This window comes from Trichosurus vulpecula, chromosome 7, assembly GCF_011100635.1.
Source record: "Trichosurus vulpecula isolate mTriVul1 chromosome 7, mTriVul1.pri, whole genome shotgun sequence".
Taxonomy (NCBI): domain Eukaryota; kingdom Metazoa; phylum Chordata; class Mammalia; order Diprotodontia; family Phalangeridae; genus Trichosurus; species Trichosurus vulpecula.
Window position 1 is genome coordinate 20,932,582 of NC_050579.1, and position 23,508 is coordinate 20,956,089.

The 23,508-nt window shown below is 53.7% G+C and overlaps 2 protein-coding genes across 3 annotated transcripts in view; one reads left to right on the forward strand and one right to left on the reverse strand.

Moving 5' to 3' along the window:
• The first annotated feature begins 5,235 nt into the window (after positions 1 to 5,235).
• TMEM120A (transmembrane protein 120A) lies at positions 5,236 to 12,358 on the forward strand. The gene is made up of 12 exons (XM_036767464.1): positions 5,236 to 5,364; positions 8,126 to 8,244; positions 8,672 to 8,788; positions 9,073 to 9,132; positions 9,477 to 9,572; positions 9,728 to 9,817; positions 10,498 to 10,563; positions 10,871 to 10,932; positions 11,191 to 11,283; positions 11,422 to 11,486; positions 11,639 to 11,707; positions 11,804 to 12,358. Exons 1-12 carry the CDS (start codon positions 5,284 to 5,286, stop codon positions 11,912 to 11,914), a joined length of 1,029 nt encoding a protein of 342 aa, XP_036623359.1. The 5' UTR covers positions 5,236 to 5,283; the 3' UTR covers positions 11,915 to 12,358.
• Positions 12,359 to 12,680: 322 nt separating this feature from the next.
• Positions 12,681 to 23,508, reverse strand: part of LOC118856910 (NADPH--cytochrome P450 reductase) — a 94,619-nt gene continuing 83,791 nt past the window's right edge. For both annotated transcript variants that reach the window (XM_036767462.1, XM_036767463.1), the window contains exons 8-16: positions 21,921 to 22,019; positions 19,929 to 20,045; positions 19,584 to 19,702; positions 16,542 to 16,723; positions 16,305 to 16,454; positions 14,506 to 14,776; positions 14,215 to 14,360; positions 14,024 to 14,109; positions 12,681 to 13,883 (exon numbers count right to left, since the gene is read on the reverse strand). In XM_036767462.1, coding sequence (XP_036623357.1) covers positions 13,739 to 13,883; positions 14,024 to 14,109; positions 14,215 to 14,360; positions 14,506 to 14,776; positions 16,305 to 16,454; positions 16,542 to 16,723; positions 19,584 to 19,702; positions 19,929 to 20,045; positions 21,921 to 22,019 — 1,315 coding nt within the window. In that variant the 3' untranslated portion in view covers positions 12,681 to 13,738. The remainder of the gene's footprint in view (positions 13,884 to 14,023; positions 14,110 to 14,214; positions 14,361 to 14,505; positions 14,777 to 16,304; positions 16,455 to 16,541; positions 16,724 to 19,583; positions 19,703 to 19,928; positions 20,046 to 21,920; positions 22,020 to 23,508) is intronic.

Here is a 23,508-nt window from a genome sequence, read left to right on the forward strand (position 1 = left end):
AAAAACAGACCCAAACCAATCCCTTGCCAAAGCAGCCACCAGCTGCTCCACAATTATGGCCTTTCCGCACTTTCCAGATCTCAGATATCAAAGAGAGATGGACGTGTGGAAGTGGGGGGTAGGGCATGAGGATCTGCCATAAAGGACAGAGATCCCTCTGTGAAAGAACTTTTTCCCCCCTTTGGAGGGGGGCAGGCAAGGCAGTTGGAGTTAAGTGACTTGCCCAAGGTCACACAGCTAGTACGTGTGTCAAGTGTCTGAGGCTGGATTTGAAGTCAGGTCCTCCTGACTCCAGGGCGGGTGCTCTACTCACTGTGCCACCTAGCTGCTCCTGCAAAAGAACTTTCAAAAGGAGGCAGACACATTTGGGGACCATATTCCTTTATGGTTTCTGGATCGCATCTTCATCAAATCAGGAAGAGATACAGAGAAAACCATGACTCTCGGGGGCCTCTGGATTTCCTCCTGGGGCAAGCCTGCAGAGCCTCCAAGACATCCAGCAAGATGGCCAGAAGGCAAAGTGGATGTTCCTCTGTGGGGGCAGCCAGAGAGTATGAGCTGCTTGTGTTCAGCAAGGTTTCAACTCCCTTTAACTTTTAGATCAGGGCTTCTTTACCTTTTTGTGTGTCTCTGATCTCTTTGGTGTCTGGTGAAGCCTATGGAGCCCATCTCAAAGTAATGTTTTTAAATGGGTAAAATAAAATACATAGGATTGCAAAGGATGCCAGTTATGTTGAAATAGTGACCAAAATGTGGTTTTTTTAAGTTTATGGACCCCCAGGTTAAGAACACCTGCTTTAGACAGAGAATGTTTGGTAGCACTCATTGGAGAATTGGAAGCCAAGCCAGCAGAGGAATGAAAAATTGCCTGAGACATTGATGAGGACTCATCAATGAGAGAAAGGAGCCTAGGTGTTCCTGAGTGAAAAAACCACAGGTGATGAGTAGAGATTCAGACATTCGCCATCGTAGCACTGTCCATTTAGTGCTTCCAATGTGTGTTGGTCAAACTGAACTGATCCAACCATTTAGAGAGCAATCTGGAATTATGCCCCAAGAGTTACAAAACTGCGTGTGTCCTTTGACCCAGTATAGCACTACTAAGTCTGTTTCCCAAGGTGGCTAAGGAAAAAAGAAAAGAACCTGTGTGTTCTAAAATATAACAATATAAGCTCTCTTTGTGGTGGCAAAGAACTGGAAATGACGAGGATGCCCATCAACTGGGGAATGGCTGAACAAGTTGTGGCATAAGATTGTGATGGAATACTGCTACACTGTAAGAAATGATGATCCAGTTGGTTTTAGAAAAACGTGGAAAGATGCATGAAATAATGAAAAGTGAAATGAGAACCAAGAAAACATTGATACAGAAATGGTTTGAAGAACGCTTATAAATTATTCTGTGTATGATAGAGACTCGAATCAACTACAAAGGACTTATGAAAGAAGATGCCATCCACCTCTAGAGAAAGAACTGATAAATAGAAGTAGGCATAGTATGATTTTACACAAACACACATATATGAGCCTGTGTGTGTGTGCGTGTGTGTGTGTGTGTGTGTGTGTGTGTGTGTGTGAAATGGTAGCCTCTAGTATGGGATGGGGAGGGAAGGAGGAAAACAACTGAAACTTCAAATGTAACAAAAGAAATAAACTTTTAAAAAAGATATGTGATAATTTACCTTTGACTTCTCTTTGGAAAGCAAGATTGGGGAACCCCTATAGGTAGAGGCCAAACCAATTTCAATAAATTGTGATTTTTTCCCCCTTAATTATTTTCTTTTTTTTACTTAGTATTGTATTTGCCCCAGTTACAAGGGAAAACAGTTAACCTTCATTTTTAAAACTTTGCATTCCATATTCTCTCCTTTCCTTCCCCCTCCCGCCCCCCACCGCCACTAAGAAAGCAAGCAATTCGATGTAGGTTATACATCTGTAGTCATGAAAAACATTTCCGTAAGAGTCATGTTGTGAAAGAAAAACCCGACAAAAATAAAGTGAAAAAAAGTCTGCTTCCGTCTGTGTTCGGACTCCATCAGTTCTTTCTCTGGGGACGGAGAGCATTTGCCATCCCAAGTCCTTCAGAGTTGCCTGGACCCTTGTATTGCTGAGAAGAGCGCAGTCATTCACAGCTGATCATCCCCCAATGTTGCTGTTACTTTGGCCACGGTACATTTCACTTTGCGTTAGGCCGTGCAAGGCTTTCCAGGTTTCTCAGCTTCCTGCTCATCGTTTCTTATAGTACAATAGTATTTCAATATAATCACTGCTACAACTTACCTAGCCATTCCCCAATTGATAGGCATGCCCTCAATTTCTAATTCTTTGTCCCCAGAAAAGAGCTGCTATAAATATTTTTGTATATGTAAGTCCTTTTCCTTTTTGTTTTTTATCTCTTTTGGGATACAGACCTAGTATTGCTAGATCAAAGGGTACACATGGGTTTATAGCCCTTTGGACATAGTTCTAAATTGCGCTACAGAATGGTTGCATCAGTTCACAACTCCACCAACTATGTATTAATGTCTCATATTCCCCACATCCCTCCATTTGTCATTACCTTTGCTGTCCTAGGAGCCAATCTAACAGGTATAAGGTAGTACCTCAGAATTGCTTTAATTTGCATTTCTCCAATCAGTAGTGAGTTAAAGTATCTTTTCATGTGGCTATAGATAGCTTTGATTACTTCATCTGAAAACTAATCATATCTTTTGATCATTTATTAATTGGGGAATGGATCTTATTTTTATAAATTTGACTCAGTTCTCTATATGTTTGAGAAATGAGGCCTTTATCAGTGAAACTTGCTTCAAATTTTTTTTCACAATTACTATTGCCAACTGTATTTCCTATTCCCCGCCTTCTCTCCTTTCACCCTGTCCCTCTTCAAAAGTGTTTTGCTTCTAACTATCTCCTCCTCCAATATTTCCTCCCTTCTATCACCCTCCCCATCCCTTTCCCCTTCTACTTTCCTGTAGGGTAAGATAGATATCTGTACCCAATTGAGCATGTATGTTATTCCCTCTGACTGTTAAAAGTTACTATGGCGACAAGGAAGATCAAACTCTTTTAGGAGGTGATCAATGGATTCTTTCCATTTTTATATTACCCTCTAGGTCTAGAATATCAGGGCAGTTTTCCTTGATCATTTCTTGAAAGATAATGTCTAGGCTATTTTTTTTAATTGTGGCTTTCAGGTAGTCCAATAATTTTAAAATCTATTTTAATTTAAATTTATTTAAATCTCTTTATTAAATTATTAATGCAGTGGTTTGCCCCCAGGGTGGCGAGACATAGAAGGAGTCATAAGACTTGAGCTCAAGTTCCAGTTCGAGAAATCTATTCACTGTGTGATCCTGGCCAAGTCGCACAGGCTTCATCTCTCTGTGCCTGTTTCTTATCTGTAAAATGGAGTCTAGTCAAATCAGGTCAACAAACATTTACTGAGCACATTCTATGTGCTAGGCACTGAGTTAAATCCCTAGAGATACAAAGGAAGGCAAAAGACAGTCCCCACTCTCAAGGAGCTCACAACATGCAAACAGCCAATGTATAGACAAGCTGCTCTTCCAGGCATGTCTAGTCCTTCCTGATTTTAAGTACAATTCTATTCACTGTACCATGTAGCTGCCCATCCTGTATTCTTATGACCAGAGGAAAGGGAAGGTAGGCTGCTCAATTAGTCCAGTGTTGTTGATCAGCTGGTGAGTCAAACAATACACCCAAAAGCTCTTTTTAAAGCACCTGCTCTGTGCTAGACGCTGTTGTTATTGAGTTGTTTTAGTCATGCCCAACTCTCCATGACCCCATTTGGGGTTTTCTTGGCAAAGATGCTGGAGAGGTTTGCCATTTCCTTCTCCAGCTCATTTTACAGATGAAGAAACTGAGGCAAACAGGGTCACCCAGCTAGTAAGCAAATGAGGCCAGATTTGACCTCATGAAAATGAGTGTTTCTGGTGCTCCATCCACTGCGCCACTGCACTAGAATTAAGGGGAAGTGGGAAAGGCTTTGTTGTAGAAGGTGGGATTTTAGCTAGGATTTAAAGGAAGATGGAGAAGTCAAGCCACAGAGATGAGGAGGGGATTTTGGCACAAGGGAGAGCCAGTAAAAATGCACAAAGTTGGGAGGGATTGGAAGACTGGAAGGTGGGGGGGAGGTGGGAGGTTATGAAGGGCTTTGAAACCCAATGGAGAGATTTTATATTTGATCCTGGAAGCCATAGGGAGTCACTAAAGTTGATTGAATTTGGGATGGGGGTGCGGAGTGGGGGTGTAATTAGAGTGGACAGACCAGTGCTTGAGGAACATTGGGTTGAGCGGAGGAGGGACTGGAGGCAGGGAGGCCAAGCAGCAGGCTATTCCTGGTACAGGTGAGAGGTGATAAGGCCTGGACCGAGGCAGTGGGCACGAATGGGATATGTGAAGGTAGATAAGAATAGCACTTGCATGTCACAGGGGTGTTTGTAATAATGATGATGATGATAACGTGCTTTACGGTTTTCGTAGCATTTTACAAATATCCTCAGGTTTTACAGATCCCCCATTTTACAGATGCAGAAACTGAGGCAGAGAGAGAGGGTGACTTGCCCAGGGTGTAAGTGTCCCAGGTAGAATCTGGACGCAGGTCTTCCTCACTGCCGTTCCTGGGCCATTCACTGCCCTCTAATTGTCTCACGGGGCGGGGGGAGGGGTCATAGTTTCAGACCTGGTAGAGCCCTCTGAGGCTTTGCCCAAGTTATACAGGGAATGAGCGGCAGACTTGGGATTTGAATCCAGCTCCTCTGCCTCTAAATCCCGCGCTCCCTCCTTCCTCTGTCCGTGTATCTATGCCCGGCACATAGTAGGCGCCTAAGCAGCGCCCGCGCATTGATTCGGGGCAGGACGGAGCAGCGGCTTAGCCTGTGTTCGAGCCCGGCTTCAGACCCCGGCTGGCGGCCAGCCCCGGCCACAGCACCCGCCTCAGTCTTCTCCCGAGGCTCAGCCCGGCCGGAAAGCAGCGCATCTCTGCATCCCCGGCCACGGGCGGGCGGGGGACGGGGACGGGGACGGGGCAGCACGTGAGCCCCGCCTCCCCAGGCCCGGGCCCCGATTGGCCCAGGCAGCGGGGGTGGGGCCCGCCGAACTCGAGGCCCCGCCCCCTCCCATTGGCCGCCGGCAGCGGCGTGGACCCCGGAAGTGGACGGCGAGGACGGCTGCGGCGCCGGTGGCGGGAGCGGCAGCGGCGGCTGGAGAAGAGGGCGAGGGGCGCGGGGCTCGGCGGGGGCAGGGAGCGGCGGGGCCTTCATGGAGGGCCCCCCCGCCCCCTCGGTGGGCGCCTGCCTGCGGGACTGGGACGAGCTGCAGCGGGACTTCCAGAGCATCCAGGTGAGCGGCCGGGGCCCGCCCCTGCAGCCTATTGGCCGAGCCGGCCAGGTGCGGGCCCCGATTGGTCAGCGTAGGCTGCCCATCCCGAGGGTCGGGACCCTCTGGAGCTGCCCGCGGGCCTCGCCTAGCCGGGCGGAGAAAAGGGCTGGCTGCCGCGTGGAGGGAGGCGGTGGGAGCCCTGGTGGGAGTGAGGGAGAGAGCAGGGCAGCCCCGGACGACTTTCCGGCCGCCCCTGGCTGCAGAGGTCCGTCGGCCCCGCTTGAGTCCCCTGGTTTGACCGGTTAAGAACACCCAAGGTCTGTTGGGGGAACTGGCGTTCGGAATCCGAGTGCCTGCCCCTGGTGAAACCATATCATTTTACAGATGAAGAAACAGGCCCAGGGAGTGGGGGGTTGGGGGGACTCACACCGGAGTTCCACGAGCCGAGCCAGGACGTCTGACTTCCTCCTTCCATTCTCCCTGTGGAGCCCAGGGTTCCTGAGTCCCCACTCCACCCCCACCCTGTCCTTCCTGGCGTTTAAAGCCGTAGAATGCTCATCCGAGCTAGAAGGAACCACAGAAGTCTAGGGCCACCCTCCCGTGCCTTGTCCAGGGTCTCTCACACACGCCTGGGACCTTAATCTATAATCGAAAGGGTGGAAACAGGAAGGCAGGACAGCCCAGAGGAGTCGTCCATATGTGGCCATTGACCCCTATGGAGTGAGCCCTCCCGTGGGCTCCCACAGGCATTTCCAGATTGTGGCTGTTTGCTTGGAAAGCTGTCATTAAAAAGCAGGCATTTGTCAGCCTTCTGGAGGGGCTCGAGTGGGCGGCCCAACTCCATTGCCCTCCTTGGAAACTTTATGTCTGACACACTTGGGTGTCAGGAGCCTCTGGCCCATCCCACCTCCTGCTTTTCGGAGCTAACCGGCCCTACTGTGCCCCCCTGACCTGGCTGCTGGGCACCAAGCCAACCAGCCCATTGGCCAGCTAGACTACTGTGGGAGTTGGGCCAGAAGTCTGGGGAAGTGTCATCAGTGTGCCCCTTGACCCATCAGGCTGGTGGCCTTGCAACTGCTTTGAGCAGGCCAGTGGGCCTTACCCCCTGGGCTGCCAGGCCACGCACCAAAGGGTCTCCTGCCTTCCTGTCCACCTGCCTAGGCCAGCCACAGCCCAGATTCAATGGGAACTGGGGACTGAGTCGGCCACACCTGGAACCCTTGCTCAGCCTCCCTCTCCCCTGGCACTCTCTGAGTGTTCCTTGTCAGGGAGCTTTCAGTCCTGATTCCTGACCAAAATGTATGTGCTGGCATTTGGGGGTAGCTTTATCCAGAAACATGGAGGCTCTCCAGTTTGGGTAGTGGTTTTCTCTGGCCCACTACGGCCAGGACCCTGGAGAATTTGCTCACATTGACCATTTGCCAATCCCAAATCGAGAATCTCTTCTAAGAGTCCCACCCCCAAGGGCAAAGGGCCCCTCAGCAGGAACTTGGGTGAAGGTCACATACGGCCTGTGCCCAGGGTGCACTGAGGCTCAGCTTTGGATGTGCACTAATTGGTCCAAGGGCTGAAAGTTGGCAAACTTTAATCCACAAGGGCAGGGACCAGTGAAGGGAAGCTGGAATGTTTTGTTTCCCCCAGCTATCAGTTACTGCTCCAGCTTTCCCCATTACCTAAAAGCAGGAAGCCTCCGGGGGCACTAACCAGGTGTGATGGGAGGGGAGGGAGGCAGGCACTGGCTGAAGGTGAGCCTCCCCTGTCCACACCCTTTGTGGCCCAATAAGGCAACTACCCAGTTACTCACCATTGCAGATGAAGGGCCCGCTGGGCCCAGAGCCTTGTGTTAGCACTGGAAATGAGGCTTCATTTTCATCCTTAGGGAACTCCTGATGCGTTGAGGGAAGGCACGATCCCTGCCCTACCCTAATGCCAACTTCTGTCCCCTTAAGTCATTAGATATTTCGAATGGCCTTTTAAGGCAGAATATCCAGGGCCATCCTTGTTGCTGGGGAGGCTTGGGAGAGACCTGGCAGGGAGGGCCTCTAGCTCACTGATAGGAGGGACACATGGATGGGACTTCCTCTGGATCCCTGGGCCGGGGCGCAGGCAATGGGTGGAGCTGCCTCTTTGGAGGAGGTGGCCTGCTTGGCCAATGGGCTGGTTTCCATGTTACCCAGCACAGATACAGTAGGCCTTAGATGCAGGAGATGAGACAAGGCACAGAGGTTTGGGGACCTCTTGTGTTTATACCATCTGGAAGAGATGACTGGGGGGGATGCTCCTTCCACCTGCCTGGAGATTCCTTGCTTTATATGTGCCCTGATATTCTCTGTCCCTATACTCAGTGCCTCACCAAGGGAGTGGCAGGAGAAATCTCTGTTCTCCAAGAGTTAAATGAACATGGCCATGGGGAAGAAGGTAGAGCCTCCCTCAGAATGGCCTAGCTTCTTTTGTCATTTCCCCCTTACCTTCCCCTCAGGCAGCAGACCCACTCCAGGGCCCAGACTGAGCCAGTCATCCTGCCCCCAGCATGGCAGCCTCCTCTGCTGGCTGATGGGGATGGTATTTGGTGCTCTTCGGTGGGCATGGGGAGGGCCTGGAGGGCAGCCTAGCCAGGGCACCCCTGGGAGCCAGATGTCTGCAACTCCCTGGCTCCTCTCTTGGTGACTCCAGGCCCTCTGAGGGGCCTTCAGGAATCCTTCCTATTTCACCTTGGAAGTCCTCCCCCTTGGTCCCCAAGTCTTGTCCCCTGACTCAGCCCTGGCTTCTACCTTGCCCCCAGGAGACCCACCGAGAGTACCGCCTGCAGCTGGAGCAACTGACCAAGCTGCAAAGTAGCTGCTCCACCTCCATCGCCCGGCAGAAGAAGAAACTCAAGGAGCTGGCCTTGACCCTGAAGAAGTATGTGACTGTGGGGGGCTGGGTGGCACCAGCCCAGTTCCACTGCCCTCTCTGATCCAGGGGAGGCCCCAGGGCTGTTGCAGAGAACCCAGCCAGTCTGGGCTGGGCTCCACCTTAACCTAGAGGCAAGACAAGGAAGCCTGACCTCTGACTGGCTGCTCATCTGTAAAGTGGGGATTCCTGGCCTGGAAAGGAGACCGGCGGCCAGCGCTTTGAGAAACCTGAAGCCAGCTTTGCATGTCCCAGGCTGATCAGGGTGTCCTACCCTAGCAGCGGCAGCCCTTTGGGCCAGGAAGGGGTGGTGTGGAGGTGGGGGGAGAGTGACTGACTGCCAGGTTTGCTGAAACTCCTGCCTTTTCAGCCCCTGCTTTGGCCAGAGCTTCTCGGCAGCTGGGCCAAGCCCCCTTTTCCCCACTGTACCCTGCAGATGCAGAGGCTCCATCCCATCCGACAAGGAGGAAATGGTACAGGAGATAGAGAACCTTATCAAAGAGCGGCAGGGGGTCTTCTTTGACATGGAGGCGTATTTGCCCAAGAAAAATGGGTACGGAGATGGGGCCGGTGGGAGACGAGTCCCTTCTCTGCAGCCCTCCCTCTCTGGAGGCAGCAGCAGGAGGGGAGCCTTTGCCTTTCGCCTCTCCTTGTAACCCCACTCCATTCGGATCCCTAAAGTCAGGGCTGTGCTGGGGGTGGGGGAGGACCATAGCTGCCAAGGGCTCCCCCCTGGCCTGATGGGAGAGGATGGCTGCCACGCCCCAGAGGGCCCAAGGTTGGGAGGACAGAACCAGGGCCCCTCCTCACTCCCATCCCCCACGTCCCTCCTTCTAGGCTGTACCTGAGTCTTGTCCTGGGAAGCGTCAACGTCACACTCCTCAGCAAGCAGGCTAAGTAATCTTCCCCTTCCCCCGCCACCTAGCCCCATGTCCCTGTGGCCAGAGGGCGTCCAGAACCTTGGATTTCCCTGGCCTGCTCCCCATGTCCTTCTTGAGCTCGCCCCTTCTAGAAGGGAAGGCCCACAGGTTGTGGTGTCAGGAGAGTTGCAGTAGAACGCTGGCTCTGCTCCTCCTAGCTGTGTGACTTGTAGCCAGCCCCTTGCCCTCTCTGGGTCGCCTTGTTCTCCCACTTGAAATGAGGGGACTGAATCATGCTCCGCTCCAGCTCCTTCCCTGGGCCCACAGTCCCCTCCCCCAGCCCCCTGACATGGGTGTCTCAGCCTGGCCTCCTGCCTACAGGTTTGCCTACAAGGATGAGTATGAGAAGTTCAAGCTTTACCTCACCATCATCCTCATAGTCATCTCCTTCACCTGCCGCTTCCTCCTCAATTCTAGGTACCCCTTGGGGCGTACCAGGCCTGAATAGTGGGTGGCTGGGTGGGGACTCCTGGCCAGGCCTCCAGCCCAGGGCCTGATGAGCTTCCTCACATTTTCCTTCTTCTGTCCCTGCCACCCCAAGCTAGATTCCAGTTCCTCTTTCTCATCCTCAGGGTGACAGATGCAACCTTCAACTTCCTGTTGGTGTGGTACTATTGCACACTGACCATCCGGGAAAGCATCCTCATTAACAATGGGTCCCGGTGAGCCCCTCCCTCCACCCCCAGACACACCTTTGGCCTGGCCCTTGCCCTCCCCTCCCCTCTTCTCTCCTTCCTTCCCCTGCCCTCCCCTCCCATCCTTTGCCCTTCCCTCTCCTGCCTTCCCTCCGTTCCTCTCTCCCTCCTCCCCTTCCCTCCTTTCTCCTTTCCTCCCCTCTCTTTCCTTCCCCTGCCCTCCCCTCTCATCCTCTGCCCTTCCCTCTCCTGCCTTCCCTCCCCTCCCCTTCCCTCTTTTCTCCTCTCCTCCCCTCCCCTCTCCTGCCTTCCCCTGCCCTGCCCTCCCCTCCCATCCTCTGCCCTTCCCTCTCCTGCCTCCCCTCCCCTCCCCTTCTTTCTCTCCTCTCCCCTCCCCTTCCTTCCCCTGCCCTTCCCTTCCTCCCTTCCCTTCCCCTTCTTTCCTTCTCTCCTTTCCTCCCCTCCCTTCCCCTTTCCTCCCCTTCCTGGGTTGGTTACTGCATCTTTCTCTCCTCTGATGCCCCAGGTGGAATTCCATTAAGAGGTGGGTGGATGGGAGTGAGTAGCCTGTCCCTGTCTTCTCACCAAAGTCACCAGGAAGTGGTTGGAAGGATTTCCTTTCCCCCATGTTACTCTTTGGGAGAGGTGGGTGAGGGCGGAGGGTATGAGGGAAAGGAAGCTGAGCAGTCCTTCTACCCCCATGTCAGGATCAAAGGCTGGTGGGTGTTCCATCACTATGTCTCCACCTTCTTATCCGGAGTCATGCTGACGTGGTGAGCCCCCTCGGGATTTCCTACCTCCTTCCTGGGCCTTTCCCCAGAGCCACTGAATGTCAGAGCTAGAAGGCATCTGAGGTCATCTCATCCAGGGATCACATTGTATAGGGAAGGGTGGCAGATGGAGGGAAGAGGGGTGACTTTCACAGAGTCCCACAGCCAGGACTCAGACCCAGGTGTCCCCATCCCCAAGTCTAGTGCTCACATCGAGGACCTAGGGCCATGGGAGGAGGGAGGGGAGACGGCCCAGAACCGGGCCAGTCATTCTCTAGGTCATCCTCCTCCCCTGTTCTCTTCCTCTCAGGCCCGATGGACTCATGTACCAAAAGTTTCGAAACCAGTTCCTGTCCTTTTCTATGTACCAGAGTGAGTGTCTCAGACTGTGGCCAAGGACCTTCAGCACATGCCTCCCCAATCCCCCATCACTACCTCGGGGTAGAGTTGAGAATCTCTTTGCTACCTGCCCCCCTTGGGGAGTGCAGGGAGCCACGGGGGTGGGGTGAAGGATGGTGTCACTGTGCCTTCCTAAGTGCCAGGAGGAGGAGGCTTAGGAAGAGGATCCTAATTCCCCTCGGTAAGCACCTCTATAACAGGACTGCCTTCACTCTGGGCCTTCTTTGTCAGGCTTTGTACAGTTCCTTCAATACTACTACCAGAGTGGCTGTCTATACCGCCTGCGGGCCCTGGGTGAGAGGCATAACATGGACCTCACTGTGGGTGAGTGGAGCCTCTCCTTCCTTGCCCCCTCTTCTCCCACCAATCTCAGAGACCCCTGGATTGGCAGAGGGGCCTGGCTTTTGGCAGCCAGCACCCTTTGGGTGCTGCTGCTAACGCTGGGTCCTTTCTTTCTGCCAGAGGGCTTCCAGTCCTGGATGTGGAGGGGCCTCACCTTCCTCCTCCCCTTTCTCTTCTTTGGTCACGTGAGTCTGCAGGCCCTTTACCTTCCTCCCAGTCTCAGTCCCCCCTAGCTCTAAGTCCAAAGCAAAAAGCTGGGGACAGGTTTGGGACACCCCTCCTAAGGGGCAGGAGGCCGAGGGCAGGCCCAGCCTCAACACCATTTCTTCCTCTCTAGTTTTGGCAACTGTTTAATGCTGTGACCCTGTTCCAACTGGCCCGAGAGCCACAGTGTAAGGAGTGGCAGGTGAGTGCTGCCCGGGGAGGGGAGGAGGCCCTCCAGGGGCCACTCTACCCAACCAGAGGTGGCTGACGTCTGCCGTGCCTCCCTTTCTCCCTCCAGGTGCTCATGTGCGGCCTCCCTTTCCTCTTGCTCTTCCTTGGTAACTTCTTCACTACTCTACGGGTGGTTCACCAGAAGTTCCACAGCCAACATAGAAACAAGAAGGACTGAGCCTGGGGCCAGGCACAGGACAAGCTCTGCCCCAGTCCCCTGGTCTTGCCTTGAGCTGAGGTCATGGCAGTTGCCACCTTTTCCTTGCCCAGAAGAGTCCGTAACTGAGCCCCAAATGAGCCCAGGGCAGCCCTGCTCTCCCTCCTTCACTCCCCTACCCCCAGTCACCTGACCAAGCCAGTGAGCCACAGGGATGATGGAGCCTTGGGTAAGGGCAGGTACCCTACCTGCCTCCCCAGCTACACCAGACTGGGCCCCTCTGCCCATAGCCAGCTCCTGTCCTGAGCCTTGTGGGGTCCAAGGAAAGATTCTCTTATTATCCCTCGTCCTCAGTGTTCCAGATCTCCCACCTCCTACCCTCAGGCCCTTTGTGTGCCTTGGTGCTGAAGCAATAGGAGTCGAGAAGCATGGCCATAATAAAGGGATGGACTCGGGCTGGAGGCAGCTGGAGTGGAAGCCTTTTCATATTGGCCCCAGAAGGGCAGCCCCATGTTGGCAGTGCCCAAGGTGGGCCTGCTAGTCCCAATCGGCCAGGGACAGAGCAGAGATGCCCAGCACTCCAGGCCAAGGCAGCACCTATGGTCCTGGAGACAGACACTCTGGGCAGCTGGAGGGAAGGCCTGGGCTTCCCAGGGACTTGTTCTTGGTGTAGGACAACATCTCCCAAACTCCTGGGCTCAGTACATCAATGGAACCAATAGGGGGGCAGGGGAAGCAGCAGGGAAATGTTAGCTATTTTCACAGTGAACAAATCAACACAAGGATATTTGATTCAGTTTTCACATTTAATATTTTAGAGGAGGAACATCACTAACAAAGCCCTCTCATAACCCCTATTCACACCACAAGGAACAGCTGGGCTGCACGAGGTTCCACAGCTCAGTGCCAAAGCTGTTCACACAAGTAAAAGCTACTTCAAGGACAGATACAGAAAAAAACAATTTTATTCCAAGGGTCAAGGAGATCTCAAAATTATTTACACTCATTGGACATTCTGTGGTACACACCCAGAGTTCTCTTTCCAAAGCCTGGTTCTCAGCTGAGGCCAGGGCCAACAGGAAGGAAACTCGGGAAAGGAAGGAGGGCCTGGGAGCCATTGAGGCACTAGGATCGCCTGCATCGGGCACAGGCCCTGAGGCTGAGGCTGCCCCCACCCCTCTCCCCTCCTACACCTCCCCATTGACAAGCCTTGGTCTTTCAAGGCCTCGGGAAACAGGCCAAAGGCCTCTGGATTCTCAACCCACACAAAGAGGGAAGGAGGTGGGCACTTTGGGAGAGGGAGAGCAGTGGCCAGAGGCATCCTAGACTCAAAGTCACTGGGGTAGGGATCAGCCTAATCCCTTCCCTCCTCTTCCAAAAGGAAGGGGAACTGGGCTCCCTACTCTAAATCCCAGTGGTACTTGGGAGTTGAGGTAGAGGGCCACGGCCTGGGGCAGGAGGCAGGCTTTGCTCTGATCCCCACCCCCCCACCACATCCCCAAGAGCGCAGAAGCAGCCATGTTGCCCCCTGGGGCATACTAAACAGTGACCGTTAGCTAGGACTTGACAGCCAGTGGGCTGTGCTCCAGTGGTCCCCTCGGCCTTCCTGGTCAGGCTTACCACAAAAAATTGGCCCTTCACTCTCCCCCTCCCCCATGGTCAGGCCAAGTGGAAACAACCTAGTAAGAGTGAGAAGGCAGTAAGAAAAGGACTGATTACTCGGTACAACAGGTCTAGTGGTGGGCTGGGGTGGGAGGGGGTGGGCGGGGTGGGGGGCTGGGAGCAGTCCCTAGGCCTCCTCCTCCCCGCGGCCCTTCTCAGTCCCCAGCGAGGGGCGGGCGGATCCTAGCTCCAGACATCCAGGGAATAGCGCCCCTTAGCCATCAGTTTCTTGATGAAGTCCACAGCCTGTGACTGGTTCATGCCCCCGAACTCGGACACGATCTCGCAGAACACATTCTGTACGTCACGAGCCATGTTCCGGGCATCCCTGGTGGAGCGGAGGAAGGCGATACAGCCAGCGGCCCCGCCCTCCTCCGGCTCCGGCCCCGCCCCCTCCAGCCCGACCTCACCTCCGGCCCCGCCTACGTCTAGCTCCGGCCCCCCGCCCCCCCCACGCGCCGCACTCACCCGCACACATAGACATGCGCGTTGCCCTCCTGGATCAGTCGCCAAAGATGCTCCTTGTTCTGTTTCATCAGGTGCTGCACGTAAACCTGGCCAGGGGAGGGCGGGGTTGGGGCGCCGGCTCAGCCTCGCCTCCCCCTCCCTCCGGGCCTCGCTCCCGCCCCCATCCCTCTCTCCTTCCCCCGCGGCCCCACCTTGTGGTCCTGCTCCCGGGAGAAGGCCACGTTAAGCTGGGAGAGGACGCCATCCTTCTGGAACTGGGCCAGCTCTTCCCGGTACAAGTAATCCTCGTCCGAACGCCGGCAGCCGTAGTACAGAACGGTCTCGCCGACTTCCTTACCTGGGGGCACCAGAGCGGGGGGGCTGACCACAGGCCCCCCCCTCCCCCCCGCCACGACCCAGAGTGCTGCAGAGCCCGGTGGGCTGAGGACTGGCACCAGCCTAGCCCCCCGTGCCGGGGGAGGAGGGGGAGAAGCCTGCCTTACCCTGTTCTTTCAGCCAAGCCCGCTCTTGGATGAAGCCTACAAAGGGGGCGATGCCGGTGCCCGGCCCAATCATGATGACAGGCGTGGTGGGCTTGAAGGGCAGGCGGAACTGTGACTTTCGAACAAACATAGGCACTGTGGCCTTGTGCCCATTCTCCACGGCAGGCTCCTTGGCCTTGAGCCAGTTAGTGGCCACACCCTTGTTGATCCGGCCAGACTTGGTCTCGTACTCCACAACCACAGCACAGATGTGAACGGAGTTGGGGTGAACCTGGAGGGGCGGCAGGAAGAGAAGGGGCTGTCTGGGGAAGGGCAGAGACCTCCACCATTGCCTCCCAACGTGAGCCCCAAGCACACGGCTGCTTGCTGTCCTTCCAGCTCCCCAATTCTCCTGCTGAGACCCCTGCTCAAAGGACCAGACACCAACCCAAACAGCTTGAAATCCTTACCCTCGCCGTCGCCCTGCTCTCCCAGAGGCTGCTCCAAACCTTCCCTTCCCATCAGACCAACAGGCTACCCCATTCCCTGGCTAGGAATCGCTTTTTACTTTACTGAGGAAACTGAGGCCCTTCACCTTTTCTCCCTCCTGTCTAAGCCCTTGGCATCACCTCCCTCTCTTCTCCTTTTCCCCCAGTCTCTGAAATTGGGGAGACAGCACAGAATTCATTGTCTCTCCCCTCAAACCTACCCCTGCTCCCATCTCCCTTAATTCTGGGGAGGGCGCCACTCTTCTTGACATGCCCCCCCCACACACACACACAGAGCTCCCCCTCCCCATGTCTATTCAAACATTTTTCACACCCATCCCATCTCTGCCTCACAGAGCCAACCCCCTAAATTCAGAGCCTCTCCTCAGCCTCTTCTTGGGCCTCCCTGCCTCCAAGACATCCTCCATACCAGTGCCAGAAGAATCTTCCTTAGACTCCAGGCTAACCACATCCTCCCCTCCCTCTATGTTCCAGCGGCTCCCCTGTCCTTCAGTTTGGCCTTAAAAGCCCTTTGTCCCCTGGCCCAGCCATGTATTCCCTCCTTGTCTCCCCTCACAGACTCTGACGAACAGGGACTTCATAAAGCCTTTCCTGACTGCCCCACCCCGAGCACCCTCCCTCCCAAAGTGCCACCAGGTGAGACTGGATGGAGGGCCGGGAGAGCATGCCTCAGGCCCTGCCCCTGAGCAGTTCGCTTCATGGAGCTGGGGAGAAGGTACCAGTGTGCCTGGGAGTTCTCTGTCACAAGGAAATCACCCCTGATGTGGCGGGGGCAGCTTCACCTGCACCTGCATCCCCAGAGCCTGGGGACGGAAAGGGTCTGTCTTGCCCTGGGAGGTCAGCAGTCCCAGCGCTCTTGCCATCTTACTGTTAAGAAGCCAGAGGCAGTCAAGGGCTTCACCAGCCCAGATGCTAAGCAGCTTCGTGCCTGCCGACTCGGAGCCCCCCCCAGAGGGCTACCTCCCTCCCACCAAAACTCTCACTGAGGAGCTTCCGTCTCCCCACCCCCTCCAGACACGGACTGGATGCCTACGAGCTGGGCACTGGGCCAGGCCACCTTGAAGGGGCAAGAAAACGAAGCAGGAGGCTGTGGGGTGCAGGGTGAGAGGACAGCACTGGGGTATCTGCGCTTGTTAATCCCATTTTACAGATTCGGAAACTGAGGCTCAGAGACCAAAGGCTCTCCTGGGCTATCCGGAGAGGACTCCGGCTCTCGTCACTGAGCAGCACAGAGGACCCACTGCTGCCGGCAGGGTGGCCTTGGTCCAGTCCCTCGCACATCGGGCTGCCTTTGATCCGTCTCACACCCACCTTGGAGGAGGAGGCGATGGAGTAGTAGCGGGCCTGCAGGCGGGGCAGCAGCTCACACAGGTGGTCAATGGGGGGCCGCAGTGAGGGGGAGTCCTGAAGGATGGCCAGGATGTTCCTCCTGGCTTCCACCACCCAGCTCAGGTACAGCTCCTGTGGAGGGAAGGGAGAGGGGTCAGGAGCAAGGCTGCCGGCAGAGCCGAGGAAGCAGGGTCAGGCTGGGGGCCGGGGAGAGCTCACCTTGCCCTCGCCCGACGAGGACGCCATCTTGCGGAGCTGCTCCTGTTCGGCTGGCTCCCCCGCGTACTGCGCCAGCTCGTAGAGAACGTTGGTCCGGGGGGGATTGGTGATGTCCAGGTAGTAGGTGAGTGCTGTGCGGTAAGTGGTGGGGCAGGGGAACGGGTGCTTCTTGTTGGACTCCTCTGCAAGACACACAGACCCATGACTGGTGGACACCCAGCCAGGCCTGGGACCTGTCCCCTGCTGGCCTGATTGGGCTCAGGCTGCCAATGAAGGCACTCTTAAACACTTTCACACACACACACACACACACAGCCGTCGCACATACATACATATAAACACACATACACATATACACACATTTACACTATGCATATACTCACACACATGCATATTATATACAGACATACACATATGTGCTTACACTCAAACACACACATACATGTACTCACACACACATATTCACACAAACATGCACCCCCATGGCCTAGTCTCACACATATAAACATACATCTATGCACACATACATATACACACATGTACTCATATATGCACACACATACATATTATATTCACACACATACATATTATATGCTTACATATATACACACACACTCATACTCACACATACATATATACTTTGTATGTATACACACACACACACACACACAAACACACCCCAGGACCATGTCACAAAGCCCCATCTGGAATACTGAAGCTCCTAGCTTCCTCAGCCTTTGTGCTCCCAGGCCGGTCACTTCCACTCTTCTCCCTCGTCTCTCTCCTGGGGGTTTCTCAGGGCCTGAGACATCAGCCTCCACCTGCTTGGATGCAGCTGGCTAGGTTGGTGGCCTCTGGGACCAACCGATGCTTGAGCCAACCAGGAAAGGCTGCTTGGCAAAGCAGAAATGGAGGCTGGGTAAGTCTCTCTGTGACTCGAGGCAATCCTCTTCCATCTCTGGGCCTCAGTTACCTCTCTGATAAATTAGGGAGTCGGACTCCCAAAGAAGCTCTCCGGTCTAATGCTGGGCAGTTCTGGGGCTCCTAAGCTGGCCACACTAATTCCATGCTCTTCCCTCCTAACTTGCATGTGTGCTAGTAGATTATACGTAGGGAAAACTGCTTCTCTCAAGTGGAAAAAAATCCTTCTGCCTACATGGATGGCCCACACAAGGCAATCCTAAATGCTGTGTGTAGCTGGTGAGAACAAAGCCTTGAGGCATTTAGGGTTTCCTAAAAAAGGCAATAAAATGAACACCAAAGGGTGATGCGACACTGAGAATGTTACTTCATTGAGCAAACTGAGTTTGAGGAGAGATGTCTCAAAAAGACTCTCAAAAAGCCAAACTTATCCATCCAGAACAAAGGACCCATTGGCCCCTGCAGCCTTCAAATAGATTTGGCTGCTGAATCCTGGTTATTTCTGCTTTCCCAAACTGCCTGCAACCCAGTGGGAGGCCTTTTCAGCACAAGGACTAAACGACCTCCTCCATCCAGGAAGGGTGAGGAATAAGCAATGGGGACAAGGGCCCCTCTGCTCAGGATCCTGAGTGAAAAGGGAGATTTCTCTGGTGGGAGGGGAGGGAGGCATTAAGCAAGAATTTGGACGAAGCAGAGCAGGAACGAACATTTCCCAATTCCTGGGCAAGGGCTATCACAAGTGCTGATGCAGCCCTCTGTTTGGTTTTAGGGGTTGTGGATTCCCATGCCTGAGTTAAGTGCTACAATGGGATAGGGATGTTGTCCTGAGTTCAAATCCCTCCATGGACACTTACTAGCAGGGTGATCTCGACAAGTCACTTAACTTCTGATTGCTTCAGCTTCTATAGAATGAGGCTAGTACCTACCTCACAGAGTTGTTGTAAGGATTAAATGAGATAATATATAGAAAGCTCCTTGCCAACCTTAAGGAACTATAGAAATGTCAGTTATTTCTTTTTTCTTTTTTTGGAGGGGGGAAGGCAGGGCAATTGGGGTTAAGTGACTTGCCCAAGGTCACACGGCTAGTAAGTGTGTCAAGTGTCTGAGGCCGGATTTAAACTCAGGTCTTCCTGACTCTAGGGCCCAGTGTATTATGATTATCTCTTTGTCAAAAAGGAGTCATATTTAGACCTTTTTTTGCTCCTGAATGTAGATGCCCTGAAGATGAAGGCCAGACTTCACTGTGCACCACAAAGGAAAGAGAATCCTCCCCACCCTCCTTCCAACACATTCCTGCCTCCGACCACACAATCTCCCTGGCAGAACAATTTGTAAGATCACCCTAGGCTTTCTGCAGCTAGTCACACTCCAAGAGCCAATTTCACAACTGTTTGGTGGCACAGAACCAAGGAACAATTAAGGACAATGGTCTGAGAGGGCCAGGAAAGAAAGTGATGGAGAAAAGGCCAGAAGAGTGCAGGATGATCTTGCCCGCAAACTCTGCGTGGAGCTGGCCACTGCCTTGGGCTCACAGGGATCTGGTTGGGGGCTCTGGTTTCCTTAGAATTTGGCAAGTGACCTGGTAATCCAATAAGCCTATGGCAGACAGCACTGATTGCTCTGTGCAACCCAGGGAGCCACAAAACCAGAGATGTGAGATCTGAATGGGGCCTTAGAGACCATCCAGCCCCCTAATTTTCACCTCCCCTTCACAGAATCCCTGTAGGGTCCAGCTCAAGCACCACATTTCTTCCACATAAAACTTGCCCCAGCTAGCTGCCCCTCCTCTCCCATTTAACTATGCTGAATTGACTGGTGTTTAATCTCTACAGGTTAGTTCCTCTGGACAGAGCGTGAGCTCCCAGAGGGCAGGAGGCAGGTTTGTGTGGCTCAGTTTGGGGTTTGCCCCAGCCTGGCACTACGGGCGCTTACTAAGTGCTCGTTGACTGACCAACTGTCCCGCACGCCCTGCTGGAGGAGCTCTAGCTCAGAGCTTTCTTGGGCTGCTATTTCCTGACCTCTGGCTTCCAGCTGGCCCAACGCCCCGGCCCAGGCTCTCATAGAAAGGAGACAAGAGAGCCGAACCCCTGCCATGCCGGCTGCTGGAATGGGCAGACTCACCATCCAGGTTGTTCAGAGACATGACCACATCCAGGTCGGCACCCAGGATCTCTCCAAGCTGATTAACAAGTGAAGCATCATTGGCTGGGTACACAGCAACATGGTCCCCAGACTCGTACCTGGGGATGGAAAACAAAGCTGGAGCATCTAAGTACCACTCATTCATCTTTGCAGATGAGAAGCTGAGGCCCAGGGGCAATGACTTCCAAGGCCACACGGATGTAAGAACTCCGAGCCCAGCCATGTTTCCAAGGGGCATATCCAGGCTGCCTCTGTCAGCAGCAGGAGGGTGCACCGGCTCCAGAACTGATGTGGTCAGAAGGCCCAATGGGTGGGGTCTCCTACCTGATTTTGGAGTTTGAGATGTCTAACTCCAGGTGCATGAGGTGGCGCTCCCCTCCCTGGTTCAACTTCCGATTGGTGGTCACGGTAGCCAGGAATGGATTCTTGGCATCAAAAGGCCTGCAAGAGAGAGAACTCCATTGGCCCATCTGGGATTCAGGTGTCCCAAAGCACAATGACAAGGTGGGATGAAGCCAGGACATACACAGAAGCGCAGCCAATGGCAGCTAACAATCCCAACCTGCCCCGTTCTCTCTGGGCCTCCTCCAGGATGGCCCCAGCCATGGACCATAAATCCCACAAGACCTCTTGGGCCAGCAGAGTCACCTGCTGGGTTGCCTCCTCTCTTCTCCCTCTTAGTCGAGGAGGGCAGCTTGAGCTTACGTCGCCCCCTCAGTTTACAAGGCATCTTTCTCACAAACGCCTCTTTGGGAGACGAACAAATGAAGAGCCTCAAGTCCTCAGAGAAGCTTTCTTAGCCATAAGCACCCGGGTGGCAGCATCTGTCAGAGTCTGAGGCCCCATTCTTTCCTCTGCTCAGGCCATCCTGCTTTGGGGGAGGGGGTGGTTGGACAGAGGGTGGGCAGCCACAGGGCAGGGAGGGCCCAGGAAAAATGTGATTTCCACTCTTGCTACCAGGCCAAGTTTTCTTCCCTCTGTGGAAGTGAAATGGCGCAGTACACAGAGCGCTGGGCCAGGACTCAGGAAAACATCTGCCCTCAGACACTCAGGAGCGGTGTGACCCGGGGTCATGAAGTCCTTTGCCTCAGTTTTCTCAGCTGTGAAATGGGAATAATAGCCCCAACCTCCCAGGAGCCAATGAGATCCTGTTTTCGGGTGTTTAGCCCAGAGCCTCGCACATCCTGGGCTCTTAATAAATGCTTCCTTCCTTCCCTCCTTCCCCCTGCCCAGCACCCCAGATCCTCTCCGTGGAGCTCAGTTTAGATGGTAGAGCCTATCCCCGAAAAGAGCAAATCTACGAATTTCCCTTTTAGCTCATGGTGAAAGGCTTTCTCAAAGCCCAAATAAAATAATCACAGCACTGGGTACTCCACTGCAGTATCCCTTTCCTGATGAAACTGTGTGCTGCTCCTACTGGGTGATCACTAGGTGGCAGCAGCCACCACAGGACTCAGTCAGCAATACTGCTGAAGAGAAGGCCACGGGGAAGACCTTCAGTCAGGCTGCACCTCCGCACTGAACCCAGCTGCTCCCTGTTTGTTAGCTCCAAAGGTGATTGCAGGTCAGCTGCCTCTGCACACGTGCCGGCTCTGTGTCAGAGTCATTCAGCACAGACATGGAGTCCAAGGACCCGGGGAAGTTTTGGCAAATCAACCCTTTGATTAGGTTTTGATTAGGAATCCAACTCCCTTGACACAGACCTTTGCCCTTGGTATCATTTGCTGGACCCCAGTCAATGCCTTTAGGGACATAATTGTAGGCTTATGTAGCCTCCTGGACCTCACAACACAATCGCTATCGATGGGACCCTGAACCCGAGAGAGAAGGTAGAACAAGAAGGCCACGGGGCCGCCTGACTCACTGTTGCACTGGGCCGCTGGCCTGGGGTCAGGGTCCTGAACCAAACCCTCTAGATCCCTCTGATGAGCCTCCCTTCCCCCAGCTCCTGCTGCTTCCCATGAATCTCGGGACAGCCTGTGCTTGGGCTTCTCTCAGAGAGAGACACGTATGGACGAATGGGATCATCTCCAAAGGCAGAAGATAAAATGGTTTCAAAGCAAACACAGGCTGTTTAATCTCAACCAAGGCCTCAGTCTGGTTGGTGGCTAAGCGTTATTATCTTCTAGGATGTGGTCATATGTGCACATGTGCATGCACCAGCACACACATACAAACACACACATACACACACACACACCCCTCCCCTGTCCACCCCGGCGGGGGAGGGGGAGCATAGCCCCAGATAGGCATGCCCAAGGCAGGGCAGGTCCTAAAGGGCAGCCCCCCACTTCGACGTTGGCGACCCTGACTTACGGTTTCTGGTTCTCGTAGCTCTTCAGCCGGCCCATTTCCCCAGTGTACACTTTGTTCATGTTCTCGTCCGTGTGCACCACTAGCTCATACTGGCGAATACTGGAAGGCAGAATTGAACAAGTCAGGGAACCAGGACTCACTGCCCATACACTAACCCTGGTGGCTGAGGATCACAAAACAGAAGGTGGGGGCTGGGTGAGCCCACTAAGATTTTGGGGTCTACTCAAGGAGAAAGAGGATATTCCTCAAAAAAGGACTTCCCATGTGCAAAAAATGAATATGAAGAAACACAAAGTTGAAGGATGAGGACGTAAGGAACAATTGAAACCAGGGGGAATCAACAGGAGGCAGTTTCCTTTTGAGGTAAGACCAGGCTCAATGTAAAAGAAAAGGGAAGTAAAGTTTGATGTCGAGATATGGAGGAAATTATCACAACTATTTGAGGCCAAGAATAATTCCCCAACAGGTAAGTGTGCAGTGAACACGATCAGTTCTCAAAACAACTCCAAGTGATTAATAACTACATGAAAAAATGTTCTGAATCACAACCATCACGCCCACGATGTGGCAGCTGCCTAAGACCAGAATCTGCAGATGGGCACACGATTATCAACTGGTTCAATCATTCTGAAAAAATTCCAACACTGTCTAATTATGGGCAAGAAATGGAGCCAAGGTGGGCCTGTCAGATTGCACACAGTATGCCCAACACAGTCAATGCACTGACCAGCCAGAGCTTGTTTTTCCTTTGTTGCCAGGGCAGGCTCCCTTGGGAGGTGGGCATGGGGTGGGGGGAAGGGAAGGAGAAGAAGAATGTGATGTGAAAATAAAACCTGGGGGAAAATAAGGAGGGGGGCGGGTCATAGGATCTGGAGCCAAGGGAGCAGAGAGGTCTTCCAAGTCTGACCACTGATTTTGGAGAAGAGCAATCTGAAGCTCAGGTGAAGTGGCTTGCCCCAGATCACAGGTGATCACCAGCAGGGTGAGGATTTGAACCTAACTCTTCTCAACTGAGTGCTACTGCGTGCCAGGGCAGGCCCTGTGTGACAAAGCAAGTGTGTCCCAGGCAGGGAACAGCAGGAGATGAAGTTTGGCTAACTAGGCCTCTAAGCCCAGGGTGAGAGTCTGCATCTAAACCAAGGGGCATTCCACAGGAGGAGATGGCAGAAACAGTGCTTGAGGATGGTCAGTGCTGCCCTGGGGGAAGATCCTGAGAGCTGAGAGAGGCCCAAAGGAGGTGCCTGAAATCTCTGAGCCATAGGCCAGTACCCAGACACTTCACTCACTTCACTATAACCATGGCAAAGAAACACTTGCTTTCCAGCTGGTCCTCCCAGAGAAAGGGCAGTGGTCAATGGCCTAGAAGGCTCTTTTGGAAAGCCCCAGGCTCACCACTAAAGGGCCCTCCAAAACCTACATATGGGAGTAATTGCTTCAGAGGGTGACGAGACTGGGTCATGCAAGGGAAGGCCTTAGTCACAGGCTCTTTAGATTTCAACAGTTTCTCACGCTACCTGAATTTCAACACAGCTTTGTTCTTGTAGACAAAAGAGAGGCATGTGGACTGCAATAGTGAGAGGGATGTGGA